The sequence below is a fragment of the Ailuropoda melanoleuca genome, chromosome 10 (assembly GCF_002007445.2).
Source record: "Ailuropoda melanoleuca isolate Jingjing chromosome 10, ASM200744v2, whole genome shotgun sequence".
In the NCBI taxonomy this organism is placed as follows: Eukaryota; Metazoa; Chordata; class Mammalia; order Carnivora; family Ursidae; genus Ailuropoda; species Ailuropoda melanoleuca.
Genome location: NC_048227.1, coordinates 29141722 through 29164205, shown reverse-complemented (window position 1 = coordinate 29164205; position 22484 = coordinate 29141722). Strand labels below are relative to the sequence as shown.

The 22484-nt window shown below is 45.6% G+C and overlaps 2 protein-coding genes across 6 annotated transcripts in view; both read left to right on the top strand.

Moving 5' to 3' along the window:
- Positions 1-331: 331 nt before the first annotated feature.
- TNFRSF17 (TNF receptor superfamily member 17) lies at positions 332-3162 on the top strand. The gene is made up of 3 exons (XM_002925524.4): positions 332-624; positions 981-1112; positions 2673-3162. The coding sequence occupies exons 1-3, from the start codon at positions 507-509 to the stop codon at positions 2948-2950; spliced, it is 528 nt and encodes a 175-aa protein (XP_002925570.1). The 5' UTR covers positions 332-506; the 3' UTR covers positions 2951-3162.
- Positions 3163-6513: 3351 nt separating this feature from the next.
- SNX29 (sorting nexin 29) overlaps positions 6514-22484 on the top strand; it is a 546533-nt gene continuing 530562 nt past the window's right edge. For 3 of the 5 annotated variants that reach the window (XR_004628481.1, XM_034670353.1, XM_034670356.1), the window contains exon 1: positions 6514-6634. Coding sequence is in view for 2 of the 5 variants with exons in the window: in XM_034670353.1 (XP_034526244.1) it covers positions 6628-6634 (7 nt within the window). In the remaining 3 variants the exon portion in view is untranslated. The remainder of the gene's footprint in view (positions 6635-22484) is intronic. The other 2 variants (XM_034670354.1, XM_034670355.1) reach the window with 2 other exon arrangements.

Here is a 22484-nt window from a genome sequence, read left to right as displayed (position 1 = left end):
TTGTGGTTGAGTGGATGTCTATCTCCCCTGTTAGATTTTAAGTTCTTAAGGGGCGCAGACCTTATCTGTCTCCCTGGGGGCCCATCACTCAGCACAGCTCAAAAACAGATGGCCCAAAAGTGGTCATCGAATCTTTCTGTCTGATGCCTCAGGCTCGTCTACACACCTTGCGACTGTCACCTGATTTATTTATAGAAATTTCCTCTATAAATAAACGGTTTCTGTTTCAGGTATGGTTTGCCCTTGATATTTACACTCCATCTCTTACCCTACCCCGGTCTCAAACTTAGAAACCAGAATTGGAGCTGGTATTCAAATACTTAGCCACAGTACAAGGAGCCAGCCCCCCGTGTAAGAACTAAGTCATAGTTGTGAAGCTCTTCTTTTCCCTGGACATTCTAGCTGCTGTCAGTACATTTGCTGGGGAATTCTTGACAAGGTTTTACTTGTCCTTCCATGCTGTTCTTTCTGGGGTTTCCTTGTTTCTTTTTGTGATCAGGTTCCAGATGGCTCAGGAGTGCTTACAAAATGAGTATTTTGACAGATTGCTTAGTGCTTGCAAACCGTGTCACCTTCGATGTTCTAATACCCCTCCTGTACCGTGTCAGCGTTATTGTGATGCAAGTAAGTAATACTGCTTGAACGATTAATTCATTGGCGTGACCTATTTTCTCTACATTGACTATTTATTCAAAGAATAGACATTACCGGGAAGATGGTAAGATCTTCTGAATCAAAAAGAGAGAGAAATAAGGCAAGTATTTAAATGCCATCGGGAGCAAAGTAATTATTCAGAACTGAACTCAATTTTATTCAGCGCTGTTAGCAACATGGATTTTTATCAACTCTTCTAATTAAGTGTTATTTAGAATTTACAAGTCAATGCTGATGAATTAGGGAAATTGGATGGCCAATAATCTTTACTTGATGTGGATATTATGTTGTCAGTTCATTATCTCTCTGATATTCTTTTAATTCAGTGAAAGGAACAAATGAAATTCTCTGGACCTGTTTGGGCCTGAGCTTGATAGCTTCTTTGACAGTTTTTGTGTTGATGTTCTTGCTAAGGAAGATGAATTCGGAACCATCAAAGGACGAATGTAAAAACACAGGTTGGTTTGACGGCCAGTCTTTGAAATCTATTTCCAAGAGGCTGCTATTGTGAATTTCAGTTCCTTCTCTCTCTCTCTCTCTCTTTTTGTGTTGACTATTTCATTTGGTTAGAGCCCTTTTGAGTGTGTTAGAGGACAGTTGTGTTAAATGAACTTTCGGGAAGGAGCGAGCCGTCTTTTTTTTGGTTTGTCTCTTCTTTGCAGGTGCCCCACAGAGTCACGCTCCCCCACATTCTTCCCTCAGTAATTACTCTCTTGAAGTAGTGAGTTTCCTTGGCAAACATCCACCCCTTTGACCAAAGTTAGCACATTGATTAAATGTCTTACTCTCGGAAACTGCTAGCCAGGTCTGCTACTATTAGGAAAAATGTATTTGGCAAGACCCATGGCCATATTTTTAATACAAATGTAAATGCTGTTTGCTTGGGTGAATATTTTGCTGCCAAAAAAAGTGCTTGAAATGAATAAATAACCAGTTGTTCTTGGATTATTTGAGTAGTCGTTTTAAAGATTATTTTCTTTATTAAGCAGCAGAGAACCAGTCTCAGAGAAGTGAATGTTCTACTTAAAGGCTTTTTAAGATAAAAGCATTTCTGCAGCACCTTTGCCCATGATCTGATTCCCAAACACTTCGCAGCCATTGCCCTATTTCTTGATGCATTTATTTTCTGTGCATAATCTGTAAGGCACCCACCTTATTTGCAGTAAAGAGAGGTAGATGGCTGTTCCCCATAATTTACTCATGTTTCTTTTTTTTTTTTTCCTTCTGCCTGGGGTCTGAGAGACAGGTGGGGAGTGACTTTAAGTGTGGCATTTTGGAAGATGGAGTTATTCTGTGGCAGGTTGGGGAAGTAGGAAAGCTTACCTTCACCTGCATATAAATGGGGACATAATAGAGACTCCTACCTTACATGATCACAAAAGATTCATTATAAAAAATTTTTTGATTTGTTACCAAATGCTCTGTAAGAGAAGCATCTTTACTTTGAATTCTAAAGTGTCACCCAAAGGCTCATATGTTACAGCACATATGGTAATTTCACAGGTGTCATTTCACAGGTGTAAAATAAGGTCAACACTTCAATGCCTCCGAGGGCCAAGCAGGCAACCAGTGAATGCAGTGGGCAGGTGGAGGTTTCAAGAGTAGGGTAGCCTGTGCCTGTCACCAAGAAGACAGGTGCTATGGACTCCAACCAATTGTTTCCATGTAGGAACGTAAGCTACAAGTTGCCACTTTTTTATTATTATTATTTTTTAAGAGACCAGTCGCCTTGATCTGCATGTGAAATCCCTTGAACTTTGGTTTTTATTTTTAACCTCTTGATTTTTGAATGGGGGCCAACATAAAATGTGTAAACAAACACTTAAAAATACTGTAGGGGCCTAACCAAAGTCTATCTTCAGATTCAGTGTGGCCTGCGGTCTGTAGGTGGGTGACTTCTAGCGCAGGACATACTCATTTGTTTTGTAGGAGGTCTGTCTCCACGGCTTGGAGCTAAGGCTGTCAGGACCGCATCACTTGGGAAGTTGAGGTTAATGGTTGTGTTTCCGCATGATCAGGATCTGCTCTCCAGAAGGAGGCGAATGCTGACCCGGAGGAGGGCCGTGCTAGCAGGACTGGTGAGGAAGTTCTCTCAAGGGGCCTGGAGTACACAGTAGAAGAATGCACCTGTGAAGACTGTGTCAATTCTGAATCGAAGGTCGATTCTGACCATTTCTTTCCACTCCCGGCTATGGAGGAAGGTGCAACCATTCTCGTCACCACGAAAACAAATGACTACTGTAATAGCCTGCTAGCTAGTGTCACAGAGATGGAGAAACCCATTTTTACCAGATAATCGACCGTTTCAGCTGGTGTAGAGCGGCTTTGAAAATCTGATGTCAGGATGATGTATCTGATCTCTTTAGGATGATTGTACTTATCAGTTGTTGATAGAGCTTTTTGTCCTGTAATTCTAGAAAGTCTTTATGTTACATGTACTTCCCTACCTTATTGTTGGGAGCTTAACTGTAGAAATTTCCTTGGTCTCATGATTAAATTCTTGACTCACTGAAAAAAAAAACCACTGCAGTGTGTAGATCTCATAGTCCCACATTTCTATGGCTAGCCCCCTTCTCTCCTATACACACACGTATATACTTCTAGCCAGACTGGATTTTTCTCTTTATTATTAATGGAAAGTAAGGTGATCTTATGTACTCCTGGAGATAGAAGCCTAGAGTCAGCCACACTAATTTAGTGTGCAATGCGTGAGTGCAAGGCTCCTGACCTTGTGAACTTTTAGCTTAATGTTACAGTCCCATAAATAAACGTGTAATTGCAAACTGTGATAAAGGTATAGTAGGTATCATTTTCAGACCCCAATGCAGGTAATAATAATGATAGCTAAAATTTAGCCTTACTAGGGGCGCCTGGGTGGCTCAGTCGGTTAAGCATCTGACACTTGATTTCAGCTCAGGTCATGATCTCATGGGTCCTGGGATCAAGCCCTATGACTTAAACTCTGTGCTCAGCAGGGAGTCTGCTTGATATTCTCTACCTCTCTTTCTCCCTCTGCTCATACTCTTTCTCTCATAAATAAGTAAATCTTTAAAAGAACAACAAATGTACGGTACTCATTTAGTGTATACAACAAATCACAAGGTAGGTGGACAATTATTACTTCCATTTTACAGGTGTTGGCAGAAACTGAGTCAGAGGAAGGTAACATAACCAATAAATGGCAGAACTAGGATTTAAACCTACACATCCCAATTTATTTTTTCTCTTCGCATCAAATTAAGTTCATTTGAATCCCCCATCTCTTTTGGCTACAATCTTAGTCATTATTTGGGCGGGGGTCCCTTTCTGGGGTTGTGCAAAGGTCCTGAGGTGTTATGGAAAGGTTTGCAACAGGTGATGATGCCCTCTGGTAATATGTTGACTTTGATCATTGTTAAGATGCCCACTGACACCACAGCGTAGATCTCAAAGTCTTGGGGCTTTGTGGCTTTTGTGTCAGGTTTGGGATATGGGAAAACTTGGTGAGCCCTTTTTACCCTTTGGGGGCCATTCCATGGTTCCATTCCAGGTCCTTGAGGACCACAGGAGACAATACAGCACGGTGGTTAACCCAGATTGCCTGGACTTGAATCCTGGCTCTGTTACTAGAAGTTACAGACTTTGGGTGACTGTGAGAGTTACTTAACCACTTGTGCCTCAGTTTCCCCATCTGTAAAACGGGAATAGTAATAGTATCTACTTATAAGGTTATTTTAAGGATTAAACGAAAACACAGACACACCCATTGGCGCATATATATATATTTTTTTCATAAAAGTATCTGGTTCATAATAAATACTTGGAGTCACATTGCTGTAATGATTTTTATTAATCTGCTTGAATTGTAGTCTGAGAGCAGGCACACACTCCTTTCCTGTTCTATGGCTGTTCTAGGAACAGTATATGGAATACTGCTCCTAGCTTCTTCCTTCTCCCCTCCCGCCACTAGCATCTCAACTACTTTGGTTTTTCAAGGCTGACAAGAGCTGTAGACTTTAGGCTTTTGATTCTTGGTCTTTGAGGACTGGGCGAAAATCTCAGAAAAAAGGAATTACAATGTTTCAAGGGGGCGGCTGGAGGTAGAAACGGGGAAGGACAAGCACTGATGTCACTAACTTCTCCTGCCTCAAGTGCCATGAAGGTTCAGGGTGCTATGAGAAGGTAGAACACGTTATCCTCGCAACAACTCCATGACGCAGGTATGTGATGCCTTCCCCAGGGTTACAGAGGCAGGAGAACCCAAACTAGGCTTCTGGGGGTGGGGGAGTTGGGGGGGTGGATTTAGGCACACAGACTCTTCAAAATAAGATTAACAACTATAGAGTATAATTTTGAAAATGGCAAAGACAAGCCAACCAACCCACAAGTATTTTCATCTCTCCATTCCCTCAATCCCTACACATGGTCATACTTTGACACATAGTAATTATGGCACGTAGACCATTTTGCACCGGACTTTTTTTTACTTAAGGCCTTATCATTGGCCTTCCCCAAGTTTCCATCTTTATAATTAGAATTTGTAACTACTGCAAGAGATTCCTTGTGAAGTGGGCCATGATTTGCTTAGCTATTCTTCTGTAGTTGGGCTTTGGGGGTGCTTTCCACTCTTTCACTGTCATAAATAATGCTGCATGGCAGCCGTCTCCAAAGAGCTCTTGACTTCTGCGGAATCCAAAAGATAAACTTCCAGGGGCCAGAGGTTTTGTGTTGAAAGGCAGTGTACTAGGAAGACCATGGGGCTGTGGGTCACACAGAACTGGGGTGGAATTCTGGCTCCATTTCCCTGTGGGGTCTGGTCCTCAATTCAGTGTTTTCAACTGTGGATCAAGATTTATCAGTGGATCAATCAACTGTCTCAGCATAAAAAAGAAAGAAAGAAAGAAAGAGAAAAAAAGAAAGAAAAATAGAGAATACATTATCCATGGAATTGTTTTGTTAAACATCTCGTTAAATGTATTCACATGTGTACTGGGTTGTGATGTAAAAATGCCTTTTTTTTTTTTTTACTCCGGGTTTTGGGCAAAATGCTCTTTTAACCTTTCTGGGTCCCCTTTCCCCCATGTATAAAATGGGACAGTAACCTGAGCTTCATATTGTGAACACGTGTTGGCACATCATCCATCCACCTTATCTCCAATGCCACCAGCCTAGCCCCAGACATATTATTTCTTGCTGGGCAACTGACTGCAATGGCTCCCTAACCAGGTGCCCTTTCTCCACCCTGCCCCACTACAATTCATTTTGAACCCAGGAGGAGTAACCGTCTTAAGACCTAATTCAGATCGTGTCACTCCTCTGCTTAAATTCTGGCAATGGCTTCCCATTCCCTTACACCCCCTCACCATGGCCCACAGGCCCTCCACCCAGGCTCTCCTACCTCCTCTCTCTCACCCACTCTCTGGCTCTAGTCAAGCCCCGAGGCAGGGCCTTTGCACTTGCTGTTCCTTCTGGAACACCTTTCCTGCGCATCATCCCGGGCCCGTTGTCCAGCTTCCGTTGTCCAGGTCTCAGCTCCAAGATCGTCTCCTTAGGGGTGCCCTCCGGAATTGCCCATCTCCCCGGTTCCCATGCTTTGGCCCATTACCCTTTATTTCCCTTCTTAGTTCCTACTGCTCTCTGCAAAGGTGTTGGCTCATTTCTCGTGTCCCCCCGACAGAGCTGTGGGCCCAAGAGGGCAGGGAAACGTCCAGGTCAGTCCCGCCGCAGCCACGCGCGCTGGGCGACTCCCGCACGTCCGTGCTTCCCCGCAAGCGTCTCGGTCCTGCCACGACCCGGCCGCCCCGCTACCCCGCCGCGCCGGCGCCCGTGTTTACCTTCCGGGTCGGTGGGCGGGTCCGCGGCGGCGGCGCTCCACTTCCGGGGCGTGGCGGGCAGGCGGGGCGGCGGGCTGTCTCCCGGCCTGTCTGGAGCCCCGCGGCGGCAGTGGTGGCAGTGGCGGTAGCACGGCGCAGGCACCGGCTCGGGAGCGGCACCATGAGCGGTGAGTGGCGGCTTTGCCGCTGTCACCCGGCCCGGCTGCCCCGGCTCCCGCCGCTCCAGCTGTACACTCCGGCCCCCGAGTCCCCGCGTCCCGCTCGCTCGCAGACCCCCGTCCCGTCTCTCGCAGACCCCCGTACGCGCGGGAGCTGGCCCCCGGTCACTTGCACTTCTCTGGCGTCCCGAGTCCAGACACTCCCAGTCCCCTGCCTCCTGTTCCCCGCTTACAACCAGCTCCTGCACACCTGTCCCCAGACCCTCAGTCTCTCCCAGTCCTCCGATCCTCTCGCCCAGTCACCATCCCCTCAGTTCTCAGACCTTCCGGCTCTCAGTCCCTCCTAACTCCTGAACCCCCTCAGTCCCAGTTTCAGTTCCGGGCCCCCCTGCTCCCCTGTCATTCCCATTTCCCAGGCCCCTGGTGTGCAGTCGCTCCAGTCTCCACACGGGAAGGGTGTCGTCTCTGGACACTCATAATTTGCTGACCCCTGAACCCCGTGTCCCCCCGTGGCTCTCGGTTCCCAGAGGACTGTGAGTTCTCCAGCCTCTTTGTCTTCCCCGCCCCTCCCATTCCCTCTTGCCCTGTCCCCCGGTGCTTTGCTGTTCCAGTCACCAGTTGTTCCCAGTTACACTCGCAGTGTCCCTCACTGGTCCTTGTTTCTTACATTTTGGTCCTTTTTTTCATACTCCCGCCCCTTTCAGTTCTTTTCCTAGCTCATTTGAGGTCTCCCTCGCCCTGTCCTGCACCCCTTTCCTTGTTCAATTCTGAACCCATCTGGGGACCATCGCGTTGCCCTTCCCAGCCCACCCCCCTCCCGCCCGCAGGGAGGGGTGTGGTTTTGGTCGCGAGGCCGGGAGTGGGAGGGAGGTGGGTGTGGACAGCTTGTGCTCAGCGTTTCTGAAGTTTAGTCCCCAGACTTGGACGTGTATTCTCAGCCCTTCTCTGAAGCGATCTACTGGTGTTTTGGTGCTAAGTCATTCCTGGGTGTTGTGTGTGCAGAGTGACTCCGGGAAGCCTCGCAGCCCGCCCTGACTGCGATCTGGATTTACTGAGGAGAACCCGCCTACCCTCACACTGCCTGTTTTCCTCTTACTGTAGAGTTGCCCCTGAAGAGTCCTTGCATCCAGCTCCCTTGGCCCTAGCCTTTCACCCAGGCATTTCTGGAGGTTGAGGAGGAGGGGGAGGGCAAGGCGAAGGGGCCGTGTCTCTCTTAATTTTTAACTTTTGAGTTATCTCCGTGGATCTTTTTTTTTTTTTTTTCTAATACAAGTCATGCTTCTATTGTTTTGCTGTTCAAGAGCAAGATTTGTGATATCGTTGGTCCTAATGAGGGAGCTGGGAAGGGGGTTTCCTGGGAGATAGTCCAGCTTCTGTTGTCAGAGCAAATGATTTTTGGCCTAATTAAATTTCTGGTCCTTGAATATTAGTGGGGTGATTAAGAGTTGATGAGTTGATTTTCACCCAGGAGATGATGCAGCCTGGTTTAAGTTCACAGTCTGGAGCCAGACAGCCTGAGTTCAAATTGACTCTGCTCTATAAAGCTGTGTGATTTACAGTAGGTTACTTGACCATTCTGAAGTCCCAGCAAAATGGGGGTAAATAATAGTACCTGTCACCTAGGCTTATCACAGTGACTAAATAACTTTCTTTAGGTAAAGTGTTTGGTATTGCGCTTCTTTTTTTTTTTTTTTTTAAAGATTTTATTTATTTATTTGACAGAGATAGAGACAGCCAGCGAGAGAGGGAACACAAGCAGGGGGAGTGGGACAGGAAGAAGCAGGCTCATAGTAGAGGAGCCTGGTGTGGGGCTCGATCCCATAACACTGGGATCATGCCCTGAGCTGAAGGCAGACGGTTAACCGCTGTGCCACCCAGGCGCCCCTGGTATTGCACTTCTTACATGGTATTTACGTAGGAACTTAGAGCAGTTGTTGTTTCCATAAGGACTCATCTGGGGCTCAGGTGGGGTTTTCTGACCCAGCTCTGTGACAAGGGCTGGGGCTAAGTATGCCTTGAAAATCTCTTGCTTTTATTTTTTTTAAATTATTTTTTATTTTATTTAAATTCAATTAACATATAGTGTATTATTAATTTCAGAGGTAGAGTTTAGTGATTGTATATCACACCCAGTACTCATTCCATGAAGTGCCCTCCTTCATGCCCATCACCCAGTTACCCCATCCCTCCACCCACCTCTCCCCTCCAGCAACCCTCAGTTTGTTTCCTATAGTTAAGAGCCTCTTGCGGAAAACCTCTTGCTTTTAATATGACCAAGGAGACTGCCTCAAGCTTAGGGTTCTGGACCATTCTCCTGCCTTGATCATAGGAACAAGTGAAGTTCACAAGCCAAGGGAAATTGATCAATGTGTCCTTCAAGAACGAACTTAATATCAAAGATAACGAAGTTTTAAAATGTAATTTAAAAAATCATTACAAAAGGAAACCAACAGGTGGCTTTTTTAGGAAAAAGTTTTCAGGATGAAAGCCTTCTTTTGGAAGGATTGTAATTGAGGCAGAAAGAGTGGTTGCTGAAGACAGAAGGGAAGTCCCAGGTACTTGCAGTTTTTTCTTTGCCCCAGTTTTATTGAGAAATAATTGACATACATCACTGTATAAGTTTAAGGGGAACAGCATGATTGACATATATTGTAAAATGATTACCACAAAAGGCTCAGCTAACATCCATCTTCTATGGATACAATAAAAAGAAAAGAAAGAAGAAAAGATTAAAATTTCTTTTTCTTTGTGATGAGACCTCTTAGGATTTGCTCTCTTAACTCCTTCTATATGTCGTACAGCAGTGCTAGTCATCAGGTTGTCCGTGACATCTCTAGTGCTTATTTATCTTATAACTTGGAAGTTTGTACCCTTTGAACCTCTTCCTCCAATTACTGCCTTCACGTGTCTTGAGAATACAGTTGAAACAGGGTCTTCCTGCCCTTGGGATTGATGATCAGCATACAGTAAAATATTGTTGCATGGAAGTATTTCCTTTTTTTCCTCTGTCCTTTTTTTTTTTAAATAGAAAATTTCAAAAAACGTCTCGAAAATGAAGAGAATAGTCTAGTGAGCATTTACCATCTCATGACCATCCCCTATATACCTATTTCTTATCTCTGTCCCTAGTTTATTTTGAAGCAAATCCCAGACGCTGTATCCTTTCATCTGTAAATATCTTAATATGTATCTGTAAAAGATAGGGACTCTTTAAAAAAACATAGCTCAATTTCATGATCATACTTAGAAAATTAGCAATAATTCATTAACATCATCAGATATTAAATGTTCAAATTTCCATAATTGCCTTATAATTTTATAGTGTGTTTTTCAGACTTAGGATCTAAATAAGGGTGAAACAATGCAAATTGGTTTGTTTTTTAAGTCTTTTAGTTCTCTCTCTGTTTTTTTTTTAGTTTGCTATTTTTTTTAGTGTTTGGTATATTCACAGAATTGTGCACATATCACCATAATGTTTTGGAACATTTTCGTTAGTCCAAAAAGAAACCCTTGTACCTGTTAGCAGTTGTTCCTCATTCTTCCTCCTCTTAGCCACAGGCAAACACTAATCTAGCTTGGATTTACCTATTCAGTATATTTCATATAGATTGAATCATATAATAACGTAGCCTTTTGGGTCTGGTTCTTTTCACTACATATCGTGTTTCTAAGCTTCATCATATTGTAGCATGTAACTATACTTCATTCCATTTTGTGTTTCAGTACTGTTTCATTGTATGGATATTCTGTGTTTTCTTTAACCATTCGTCAGTTGATGGACATTTGATTTGTTTCCACTTTTAGGCTCCTCTGAATAATGCTGCTTTGAACATTCACGTACAAGTTTTTTTTTTTTTTTTAAGATTTTATTTATTTATTTGATAGAGATAGAGACAGCCAGCGAGAGAGGGAGCACAAGCAGGGGGAGTGGGAGAGGAAGAAGCAGGCTCATAGTGGAGGAGCCTGATGTGGGGCTCGATCCCATAACGCCGGGATCACGCCCTGAGCCGAAGGCAGACGCTTAACCACTGTGCCACCCAGGCGCCCCCACGTACAAGTTTTTGTGTGGGGATGTGTTTTCATTTCTCTTGGGTCGATACCTAAGAGTAGAATTGCTGGCTCCATTTGCGGAACTGTCAGACTGTTTGCCAAAGTGGCTGCACCATTTTCCATTCCCACCAGCACTGTACGAAGTATGAAGGTTCTGGTTTCTTCACATCCTTGTCAACAGTCTTTTGATTATCCCCATTCTAGTGGGTTTGAGGTGGTATCTTTTTGTGGTTTTGATTTGCATTTCCCTAATGCTCAATGATGTTCAGCGTCTTCTCATGTGCTTATTGGCTGTTTATGTGTATCTTCTTTGGAGAAATGTTTGTTCAGATCTTCTGTCCATTTTTAAATTGGTTTTTATTGTTGAGCTGTAAGAATTCTATGTAATTTCTGTATATAAGTCTCTTAGATCTATTACTTACAAAAATTTTCTCCCATTTTGTGTTTTTTTTTCTTTCTTGATTGTATCCTTTGAAGCACAAAACATTTTTTTTTAAACTAATAGGTTCCCCTTTCATCTCTCTCTTTTTACCCCTCACAGTTTTTTTTGAAGGAAACAGTTCACCCTGGTTGTTACAGGATAGATTGTTTCTTTGTGGGATTTTGCTGACTGCGTCCTTTTGGTGTGGTTTGACATGTTTCTTAGTCTCTTGTATTTCCTATAAATTGGCAATTAGAGTCGGCTGTATTTTGTAGTTGAAAATGTTTGAGTAGAGTCAGGGGTCAGATGGTTTCAAGGCCAAGCGCATTAAGTGCAAATAACCAGGAAGTGGAATGCCTAGGTAATGCATACAAAAGATAAATGAGTATCCTGAGGCCAGAAACAACTAAGATGACCATTAACAGGGGAGCTCACGCGCATATGTGGTATGGTCACATGATGGAAAACCTCAAAGACGTTAAAAGGAATAAAATGGATTTATACACATCACTGTGGCTGTATCTCAACATTAACCTTCTCTAAAAAGAAGCAGAGTGCAGAATTATACTAAAATATATACCTTGATGGACATTAAAACATGCATATGAAACAATGTTTGTGGATTCCTGTATGTGTGTAGAAGTAAACAAATCGTCTGGAGGAAGGATACTTGCTGCACGTGGGTTGTCTTAGCATGAGAGCAGTCATGATTTATTTGTTTCTCTTTAAAGAATCCAGTAGGTAGAATACTTGATTACCAGCCTCTGTAAGCTAAGGAATTATGAATTTCAGATAATGCTTTTGCTCTTACTTAGAAAGTGGAACTTGAAGGGCCGGAAAGTCATTATGATTCTCAAGCACTGTATTTCCTAAGACTTTAGTTTTGAAGGTCCTTGATGCTCATTTCCATCAGTAATGAGTCTGTCAAGAATCTTGAAGTTAAAAACCCTGTTTCAAGGGTGGGGAAAGCTTGCCCCAGAGAGGTCAGATAATTTGTGGAACAGTCAAGCTCTAGGGGCCTGATAGACCAGGGTTTGGGGCTTAGTGGGTAATTTACTGCTGTTCCTTGCCTGATGTTTGTGTACATTTTAGCAGCTGTATCTTCTTCTTCTGGAATGTTGAGGGTCATGGTTTTCTCTTTGGCATTGACTGGGTCCTTTCCAGCAGTAGCTTGTGTTTGGGATACAGAATCAGCTGAAGCAAGTGAATGGAAAAAAGAATGTTTGTGGTTTTCATTCGAAGCAGAAAAAGTGATGATATCAACTTTTCCCCCCTCATGAAGGCACTGTGTTGGTCTATTGTGGCAGATTTTAAGAAGTGTTCCACCGTCAGCAAATATTTGACCGCGTCCTATGCTAGTAAGTGGCAATGGACTGAATCTCATTGACATCACCTTTCCTGCTTTCTTGTTGTAACCAGTAAGAAGTCAGGTTCTTAGAACTCTTAAAATACGAAACCAAATCCAGGATTTTATGGACTTCTCTAAATTCTGGCAACGTGAATATAATTCCAGATAAAGCCCCTTCCATCCTGCCTCTATCTTGTCTATACATAGGCCATGCACCCTCAATGGGAGCGAAAATTGGTTCTCGAGGGAGAAAGAAATTTTAATGTTGTGTGTAGAGCACAGGTGTGTGTGCAGTATGTAAACAGATACACAATATACTTGTGGTATTAAAATTCCATGGAGGGGATGATCAAAAAAATGTCTGAAAAGGATCCTAAGGTAATAAACAGTTGAGAAACACTGGTATGAGCTGAAGTAATTTTACCGTTACTGTATAAACTTGCATTTTGCTTTTACCCTTAGCATTTTAGGATCAAACTTTGCCACATTGCTACGTGGTCTTCATATTGACCACTTTTACAGACTTCATAATTCATTATTAATCCATCATTTTGCATGTAGTGTAATTTTTAAACTATTTGATTCTACTTACGGAAACGTAGCTTATTTTCCTCCCCCCCCTTTTGGGTTCCTATTATAAGGAATGATGCAGTGACATTTTTGTTTAAGGTAATTTTCCTCCCTTTAGATTGATACGTCTTTAGGATGATTTCCCCCGAAATAGCCGTAACATGAAAGTGTTGATAGTTTTTGATTGCCCTGGCTTTCAAAGTGGTTGTAGNTGCCACCCAGGCGCCCCTGTAGTGTAATTTTTAAACTATTTGATTCTACTTACGGAAACGTAGCTTATTTTCCTCCCCCCCCTTTTGGGTTCCTATTATAAGGAATGATGCAGTGACATTTTTGTTTAAGGTAATTTTCCTCCCTTTAGATTGATACGTCTTTAGGATGATTTCCCCCGAAATAGCCGTAACATGAAAGTGTTGATAGTTTTTGATTGCCCTGGCTTTCAAAGTGGTTGTAGTAGGTTAAAATGCTGCTGGTAAGAGTGAGGGCTCTAGTGGCAGCAGAGCCTGGCCAGAAATTCCGGGTTCAGCATACAGCAGACATTTACTGAATGACAGTTCGGTGCTTCTTCTGTCACTTAGCAGAGGGCTGTACTGTTGGTGTCTGTTGAAGCACATCGAATGAATGCACCAAAAAATATTTTGTTGGAGTAATGGGTGTGTTAGCCAGGACCCTTCAGTTCCATGTGGCAGAGTAGAGACTGATTTCAGAAAAATTGGAGTTTAAAGCATCTTGTAATGGAAATGTCTAGGGAAAGGGCGTCTTCAGGCTCAGTTGCATTCAGATGCTTAGCAAGTCATCAGGACTACCTTTCTGTCCAGTTTGAAACTCTGCTTTCCTCTCTGTTGGCTTCATCCTCCAGCAGCCTCTTCTCCATGGAGGCAGGATGGCTACCAGCAGCTCTTGGGTCTCATCCTACAATGTAGCAACACCTGAGCCAAGGGTGGGCCTCTTTCCCAGTTGCTCCGGCAAAAGTCCTGAGGCTGACTCACAGCAGTCTGGCAGGCTGTGTGGTCATCCTGGAACCCATCATTGTGGCTCTGGTTGGCCAGGTCTGGATCACATGCCCAGTCCAGAGCCCAAGGGTGGCATCTGACTTGTTGTCTGGATAGAGGATGAACTGAAGGGGGAGGGCTGTTGTAATTTTGGATGGAGCCGTCAGGGAAGGCCTGTTAGGGAAGGTGAGCTTGAGGAGAGACCTGAGGGAGGGGAGGGTGGTTCCTGGGTTTTGCTACTGGGCAGCTGAAAAGGGTAAGAATTGCCTCTCACTGAGGTAGGAAGGGCTGTGGAACGTCAGTTTTGGGTGTGGGGTGTAGCAGTTTGAAGCCTTCAAGGGGAGTGAGGACTCTTTCCCAGGCCCTGACTTGTGTGTGCCCGTCCTGGAGCCCTCCAGAGGACTGGCGGTGTGTGTCCTCTGTCCTTGCTGCCCTTCTCTGCCGGGCATCCTGCTTGGAGGAAACCTTGCCCACTGCATCTTATTTTTCTTTGCCTGTGCTGCGTATTTTGGGATCTGCTCTTTCCTCCCCCATCTTAAAAAAAAAAAAGGCAAAAACCCCAAAATGACATTAAAGATTATTGTGAAAACATGGGATAGCCCTATAAATATACCTCCCTAGAACATTAAATATTTAGATTTTTAGGTATTCCACTTTGCTCAGGGCATATGCATTTTACATAATTGCCTTGAGTCTACATCTAAATTAGTGTTTCCACTTACATTATAGCATTTATCCATGTGTCTTCCTGTCACAATTATTTAAAAAGGCTGCATAACGTTCCACCAAATGGATATACCATTGTAGGAAAAGAAAGTAAATTCCATTTACAATGTTCTAGGATGGAATTGGCAAACGTTTTCTGTAAAGACGCAGATAGTAAATAGTTTCTGTTTCGCGGGCCATCTGGTCTCCGTCCCAGCCACTCATCCCGGTTGTTGTAGCGTAAAGGCAGTACAGGCAATCGATAAATGAAAGGATGTGGATGTGTTCCAATAAAACTTTATTTAGAAGAACAGGCAGCAGCTGGATTTGGTTTGTTTGCTGACTGCCGTTCCAGAACACTACTGGAAAAGTCTGTGTGCCCATGATGCCATATTTTGGCAGTCACTGGGGTGTAGTGGAAAAAAGTTCAGACTCAGACAGTCCTGGATTTACCTCCCCGTGCAAGAGCCTGAGCACATGATTGAATGTCTCTGACTCTTTAATTCCCTCCTCATAAAATGGAAATGAAAGCAAGCGATGAACATACAGTGCCTTACTCAGTACCTGGAGGATGGAGGAACTGGTGAAATTGTCACTTAGTTCTTTTCTCATTTCCCCCTTCGTCCCCGTTAGCTTAGTTTCCAAGTTGTCAGGAAGGTATTTTGATATTTTGGTAGCTTTTTGTGTGCACTGCCATGTTGCCTTTCAGAACCCACCCCACCGATGTGCTGTTAGTGGCGGTGTGTGCGTTTCCCTACAGCTTTACCAGCATTAAATGTTTCTTGGTGAATTGAGTAGTTATATAATGCTAACATGTGGCAGCTAATTTAGTAGGTTTATAATTTGCATTTCTCCAACTGTGAGGGAAGATACACTTCTCCTTCAGAATGCTTGCACAGTGCCATTTTAGTTTTTTTTTACGCAGAGATTGGCAAACTGAGCCAGCCACCTGTTTTGTGAATAAAGTTTTATTGGAACACAGGCACATCCCTTCATTGACTGTTGTTTATGGCTGCTTTCACTTTACAATGGCAGAATTGAGTGGCTGTGACAGAGACCTTATGGCTTGCAAAGCCTAAAATATTTACCATTTGTTCTTGATGGGAAATGTTTGCTGGGCCCTGCTCCAGAGTAAATTCTTTGCCCGTTGATGAATATGCTGTTGACTTAGTCTTTGATCTCAGACCTCAGAAGGCCACTTGGATGGCCCGAGGCCATCTGTCTGCCTTGCAGCAGAGGCTGCCTCTTTCCATTGTGTGGTGGTGGACGGTCTTTCCTTTTGTCCTGGCCCAGCTGTGCCGCTTCACCCCACAGTGCAGGGAGCTAGCGCCCTGACTTTGCGGAAGAATGGAGTCTGTTTTATGTGTTCGTGTGCAAACGCTGAGCAGACAAAACTGCTGCTTCACTAGGCTCGTTACACACACGCACGAGGCCGCTGCCGGGTCCTGGCTCATTCTGGTTCTCCATTTAAAGCAGCCACTCAGGGAGCCACAGAACCTAACCCCAGAGCCTTGATTCAACGATTGTTCAGCTCCTTCTGTGAGTCGGGGTGGGGGGGTATTAATGCTGGTGCGCCCCGGAGAAGCCTCACAATCTGGGGTGGGCATGAGGAGCAGGTTTTTGATTCCCCATAACCCGTTCTACAGGGATGATTCTAGGGGTGTGGTGTGGCTGCAGGGTCACGGCAGCACCCTATAGAGAACAGTTCCTCGCGCCCGTGGCTGGAAGGTTTCTCTCAGAAAGTGACACGTGAGCCAGCCACTGGGAGGTTGGTTTGTCTTCAGTGGCCCTTTGCAGAGGGGTCCCTGCATGCAAGTTGAGCTGCCTGAGGGTAGCCTGCCATGTGGAGGTTGGCAGGCCTGGGCATTGGGGTCAAGTGTTGGGGTGCAGTTCCTGGGGCAGGTGAGCAATGTCTCCAATCCTCAGTTCCTTTAACTGTTACAATGGTGCTGTCAGTACACCCATCTTACAGGTGGGTATGAAGGTTTAATGGGTATCTCAGGACAGAAACTTGTTAGCACATCTGGCCCCTAGCTGTGTCATGTTTGGTTCACGCAGAATTGGCTGAAACAGTGCTCTAAAAAGTATGATTAGCTGCCAACTAATTGATGTGAAAGTCTGCGTTTCTGGCTTCTCTTGAAAAACCAGAAGATGGGGCAGCCGTGGCTGGTGCAGCTGTGAGCTGTGATCTGCTGGAGCTCAGTAGCAGCTGCCCTTTCTATAGGGATGCCTGCTTTGGCCCCCTCAGTCCCTACCTCCCCCGCTTTCCCGTTCTCTGCCTGACCCCGGAGGGGTGGGAGTGGGGAGCGGGGGAAGGTCTGATCTTGGCCTTGTACACGCCTCTGGCCTATGCGAGGCTGCCCTTTCTGCCCACTCCTCTTGCTTCTGCGTTGGAATGGTGGTGGGTTTTTGGGGGATGGTGGAATTTACCCAACAAAGCAAGAGCACTAAATTCACCATTGGGCCGAGTGTGCCAAGCATCCTTTTTTTTTTTTTTTTTTTAAAGATTTTATTTACTTATTTGACAGGGAGACAGCCAGCGAGAGGGGGCACAAGGAGAGGGAGTGGGAGAGGAAGAAGCAGCCTCCCAGCGGAGGAGCCTGATGCGGGGCTCTATCCCAGAATGCTGGGATCACGCCCTGAGCGGAAGGCAGACGCTTAACAACTGAGCCACCTGGGCGCCCTGAGCGCCAAACATCCTATGCCTGCAGATGTAACTGAGCGTGAAGTCTAGTGATCACAACTTGACCGTGTATCTGTCCCTTGCAAGGTTCTGGTGTGGGCTCTTGGTTATGGGTGAGGGAAGATGGGAACACGATGGAGGTGTGGGTCTGGTCTACAGTCTTCTGGGGACCCCTAACATGTAACCATCTTACTGCTTACTGGGTTGCTAGTAAAGTCTGCAAACACAGACACTGTTCTTTTAATTTGTAAAACCCCGTCTGATTAATTCTGCTAGGGCAGTGGTTGACAAACTGTGGCCCGTAGGATAAACCCAGCCCAAGGCCCATTTTCGTAAACAGCTACGCTCCTTCATTACCGTATCGTCTATGGCTGCTTTTGAGATATAAGAGCAGAGTTGATTAGTTGAGACTGTATGACCTGCAAGGCCTAAAATATTTACTTTCTGGCTCTTTACAGAAAACGTTTGCTGACCCCTGTCCTGGGGCACATTAAAGGTGCAGGTTTATTCAGTGAAAGCCAGAAACACAGATCATCTGAGACAATCCACTGCGTGCTTCGGACCTGATAGAAACGCAGTGTTAACTACAGTTTTGCAGGGTGCCTGGAAGGAACAAATCACAGAATATCATTGAGTGTATCTTATATAATATCAGTAAGTCATTTGCTGCCGCCTGTGCTTCCAGATGTTATCGCTGCTGTGTAGATAATCAATCAGGGCAGGGTGAAGGCGGTGGGGGTGGAAGGGCGCCGGGCCAGAGCCCAGAATGGTAGTCAAGCCAGGGCTGGCTGTCCCTGAGAGCCTGGCAGCTCCTGTGAAGGGAGAGCTGGCCAGGGCAGCAGAGAAGTGGGGTTGCAGCTGGAAGGACACGTGGGCGGAGGCATGGCTTTTAGAAAACTTGGGGGAGATCTTACGACATCCTTGTATGCTGTAAGAATTGCATACACATGGAGAAAAAACTGGCCGGGGAACAGTTACTGGAGCGTGTCGTCGAGCGGACTAGAGGAGACGGGATTCAGAGCCCAAGTGGACTTTCATGTTATTTAGCCTCTGAGAGCCTCGGGTCGATCCTCTCTGAAATGGGATAATCACATATACTTTCGGGCAGAATTTCTTAATTGTAGCACTACTGACATTTTGGGCCAGGTAATTCTCTGTTGCGGGGGCCCGTCCTGTGCCTGGGGGAGGTGTAGTGGCATCCCTGGCCTCCACCCTCTCGAGGCATCCTGTTGAGCTGTGCCAGAAATATCTGCAGACGTTGCCAAATGTCCCGTGGTAGGGGCAAAATCACCCTGCTTGAGAATCACTTATCTATACCCACCCCTTGTAGGGCCCCTCGTAACTACATCTCTCAACTCCCCTTATTTGAGTGTACCTGTTGTTCCCTGTTAGTAGCCCTATGATCAGAAGTTAGGGACCTCTTAGCCTCCGACCCCCTCAGTGTAATCAGAAATATGGAAGAGAAGTGAGCATTGGGGCCGGATGCTATCTGGAGTCGTCTTGTCCACCCCCCATCCCCCGCAGGGCAAATCCTACCTTACTTCTCCCTTTGGCTTGGAATGTGCTCTGGGCCGGTATCTGCCTGTGGTAGCCCTTCCCATAAAAACATTTTTTTATTGAAGTGAAATTAACATAACATAAAACCATTTATGTTTTTAATGCTATTAAAACCATGAATAATTGCTCAATTATAGAATTAACAATTAATAAAACAACCATCTTAAAGTGAGCAATCCAGTGGCATTTAGTACATTCATAATGTCGAGCCACCACCATCTCTGTCTAGTTCCAAAAGGTTTTCATCCCCCCAAAGGGAGAGCCTGTTTCCATTAAGTAGTTGTGTTGTATCTGCATGGATTTACCTATTCTGGTCCTTCCCATTTTTTTAAGCACAGCTCAAGTTCCCCCTTTTTCAGCGAGCCTCCCTTGGCCCCAGAAGAAGGGCAGTGTGGTGTGGTGGAGGGAGCATTGGCGTAAGAGTCAGGCAGACCAGGGTCTCAGCCTCTGATGCACCACGTACTCTGCTGCGTGACCTTGGGCAGAATTCCTGGCATGCAGTGGCACCCAAAGAACATTGCCCTTTCTTTCCTTCCCTGAACCTTCATAGTGAGTGCATTGCAAGGATTAGCCTTCAACCAGAGAAATACCTGGCATGACTTCACTTCTGCCACTGCATAGAGAGGCAGGGAAATACCACTGTGTAAGTGCATAAGTGACCTTGATCAAGTGACCTAACGTCCTCTGTGGGTGGCAGCCGTATTTACTTTGACTTCCAGGGTTGTTGCAAGAATTAAAGAAGGAATATATGTAGAGTTCCTGGTACATCTTGCTTATTTTTCCATCCCTAGCTGCCGTGGACTCTTCCCTTATCCCACCTAGTGCGGCTAGCACAGAGGCCTGGACTGGGTAGCTTCCTTGTGCTTTAGAGAGAAAGCCAGTTGAAAGCATGTCTTAGAGCCAGGGGTCTTACACCTCTGGGGTATAGGGTTGCCAGCCACCACAACGATAATAATAGCTAACATGTAAAAAGTGCTTGGTCTAAGCTAGGCACTGTTCTAGGTGCACAGTGGACACTCACTTATTTAATAGACCTAGGAGGTGCAGAGGGGGGTCAGTAACCTGCCCGTGGTCACATAGCTGGTGGTGAGGGTTTGAATCTGGGCTATCCCATTCTTAACCCCTGCTCTGTTTCTCCCTAGGAGGTAACTGAAGCCTGGAGGTTTGTGGTGAAAAGTAGTGGAGGATCCTAAGGATTCTAAATATTAAAGACAACAGGGATGCACGTGAGCACGTGATTGATGTTTGACATGCACATGTGACTTCTGAGTTAGAACGGCAGGGGATCATTGCATTTGTCAGCCAGGTCTGTGGCCCCCTGGGGATACTCCCTGGGGTGCGTATTTTCATTTTTGATGGTAATCTAACAAGAAATTCAAAAGAAGCCTGTTATGGCTCATCTGGTCAATAGTGTGGGCTGAAGGTTGCCCTTGGAAAAGCAAGAGAGCCGGAAGGCGGGGGCTACCTTCAAGGGAATCACCGAGAAATCATTCCTGAGCGAGAAATCATTCCTGAGCGGCCGTGGGGCTGTGACTGCAGGTTTGTTGCAGGGCTTAAGGGCCAGCAATATTTAGCAGAGGGCCGAGCCTAGAGCTACTGGGGTTGAAACTGAAGCCGTCCTTGTGTACCTCTGTGGGACTGGCCTTGGGTGCTCCACGCTGAGCCTCAGTGCTCTGGTGAATGGAGCCACCTTTCCTATGTCAAGGATTAAATGTCAGTTACTTAGTGGCTTCCCCCACCGTTGAGGCTCCGTGGGTAGGCATGCCTCCCTGCTCCCCTCCGGTGGTTGCAGTATTTGGGTCTGGGGGATTCTTCTTGGCCCTGGCAGGGATGCTGTATCCTCTTGGTCGCTGGAAGAAGGCAGGAAAGACACTGGTAGCGTAGATTGCTCTGTCTGCCCGGGGGCCCCATGTTCCAGACTGTGGAGCTAGGAGAGTATGATCTCATGCAGAAACCAGTGCCCGGAGAAGGGAAGTGACTGTCCCTGTCACATGGCCAGCCAGCGGCTCTGTTGGGATGAGAACTCATGATGCCATGTGACTTCCCACTGGTCCTTCTTCCCCTGCTCCTCGTGGCCATGGCCTCCCGGGCACCTCCTGCAGTGCGTACATGCTCCCAAGGCCATCTGTGTTCTTTCCACCCTCTGAGACTCCCTTCTCTGAATCCCCAGTTAGGGCCAGGATGGCCACAGCTGCCTCTGCTGAGGTCAGGATCGTCTCACTCAGGTGCATGTCTCACCTGCAGAGGGGCTGCAGCCAGGGAGGGTGGGTGGAGGGCTGAGGCCCGTGCGACCTCAGATTGTTCCTCGGCAGTGAACAGGCTTTTCTTCCCACCACGACGAGGGCATTGCAACGTGAGGTGGGGGAGGCTGCTGACATCTCATCTAGGAAGAGCAGTGCCTCAAGATGCTGTGGAAAAGGTCCGGGGTCATCATGCACATCAGGAAGGGTAGGATTCGAATTCCTTGCTGTGCAAGCGTGGGTCAGGAACCAGCAGCAGCAGCAGCAGCAGGGAACTTGGGAGAAACACTGAATCCCAGGCCCCACCCAGACCTGCTGAATCAGAACCTGTCTTTAACAAGAGCCCGGGAGAGGTTGTGTGAATGTACTAACAGTGATCAGGAATCAGATGATGGAGATTTTTATTTTCTTTGTACCTGCTTTCCTGATTCATCATTAGTTTTTTTCCATGAATTACTTTTTTTATCATGGTAAAATACACCTAACAAAATTAACCACTTTNTGGAGATTTTTATTTTCTTTGTACCTGCTTTCCTGATTCATCATTAGTTTTTTTCCATGAATTACTTTTTTTTATCATGGTAAAATACACCTAACAAAATTAACCACTTTTAGGCGTACAATGCAGTGGCATGAAATACATTCACACTGTTGTGCAGCCATCACCACCACCCATCCCCTTGACTCTTTCCATCTTGTAAAACTGAAACTCTGTCCCCATGAACACTAACTGCCCATCCTCCCCTCTCCCCAGTCCCTGGAAACCACCATCATACTTTGTGTCTCTGTGATTCCGACTACCTCTTATAAGTAGAATCATGTGGTATTTATCTTTTTGGGGGACTGGCTTATTTCACTTAGCCTAATGTCCCCAAGGCTCATCCATGTAGCATAGTGCAGAATTTCCTTCCTTTTGAAGGCTGAATAATAACGCGTCGTGTGGATAGACCCTGTTTTGCTTATCCTTCTGTCTGTCGATTGGCACTTGGGCTGCTTTCACGTCTCAGCTATTGCCAGCAATGCTGCTGTGTCTACTCAGATGTGGAATCGCTGGGTCATGTGGTAATTCTATCACACAGATTACTTCTATGATCAAAAAAAATAGCAAAGGCATTTCAGTGTGGAAGACCTTGTCAAGTTTCTAGCTGACGTTGCCCAAGGACAGGTAGGGTTGTCCAATGCAGTGCTTGGATGAAGGAAGAAAGCAAGCCTCACTTGTCCACTCTGGTGTTAGAGAGGGAAGAGCAGAAGCCAAACCTGCTAATCAAAAAAAGTAGGGTGTACTGATAGACA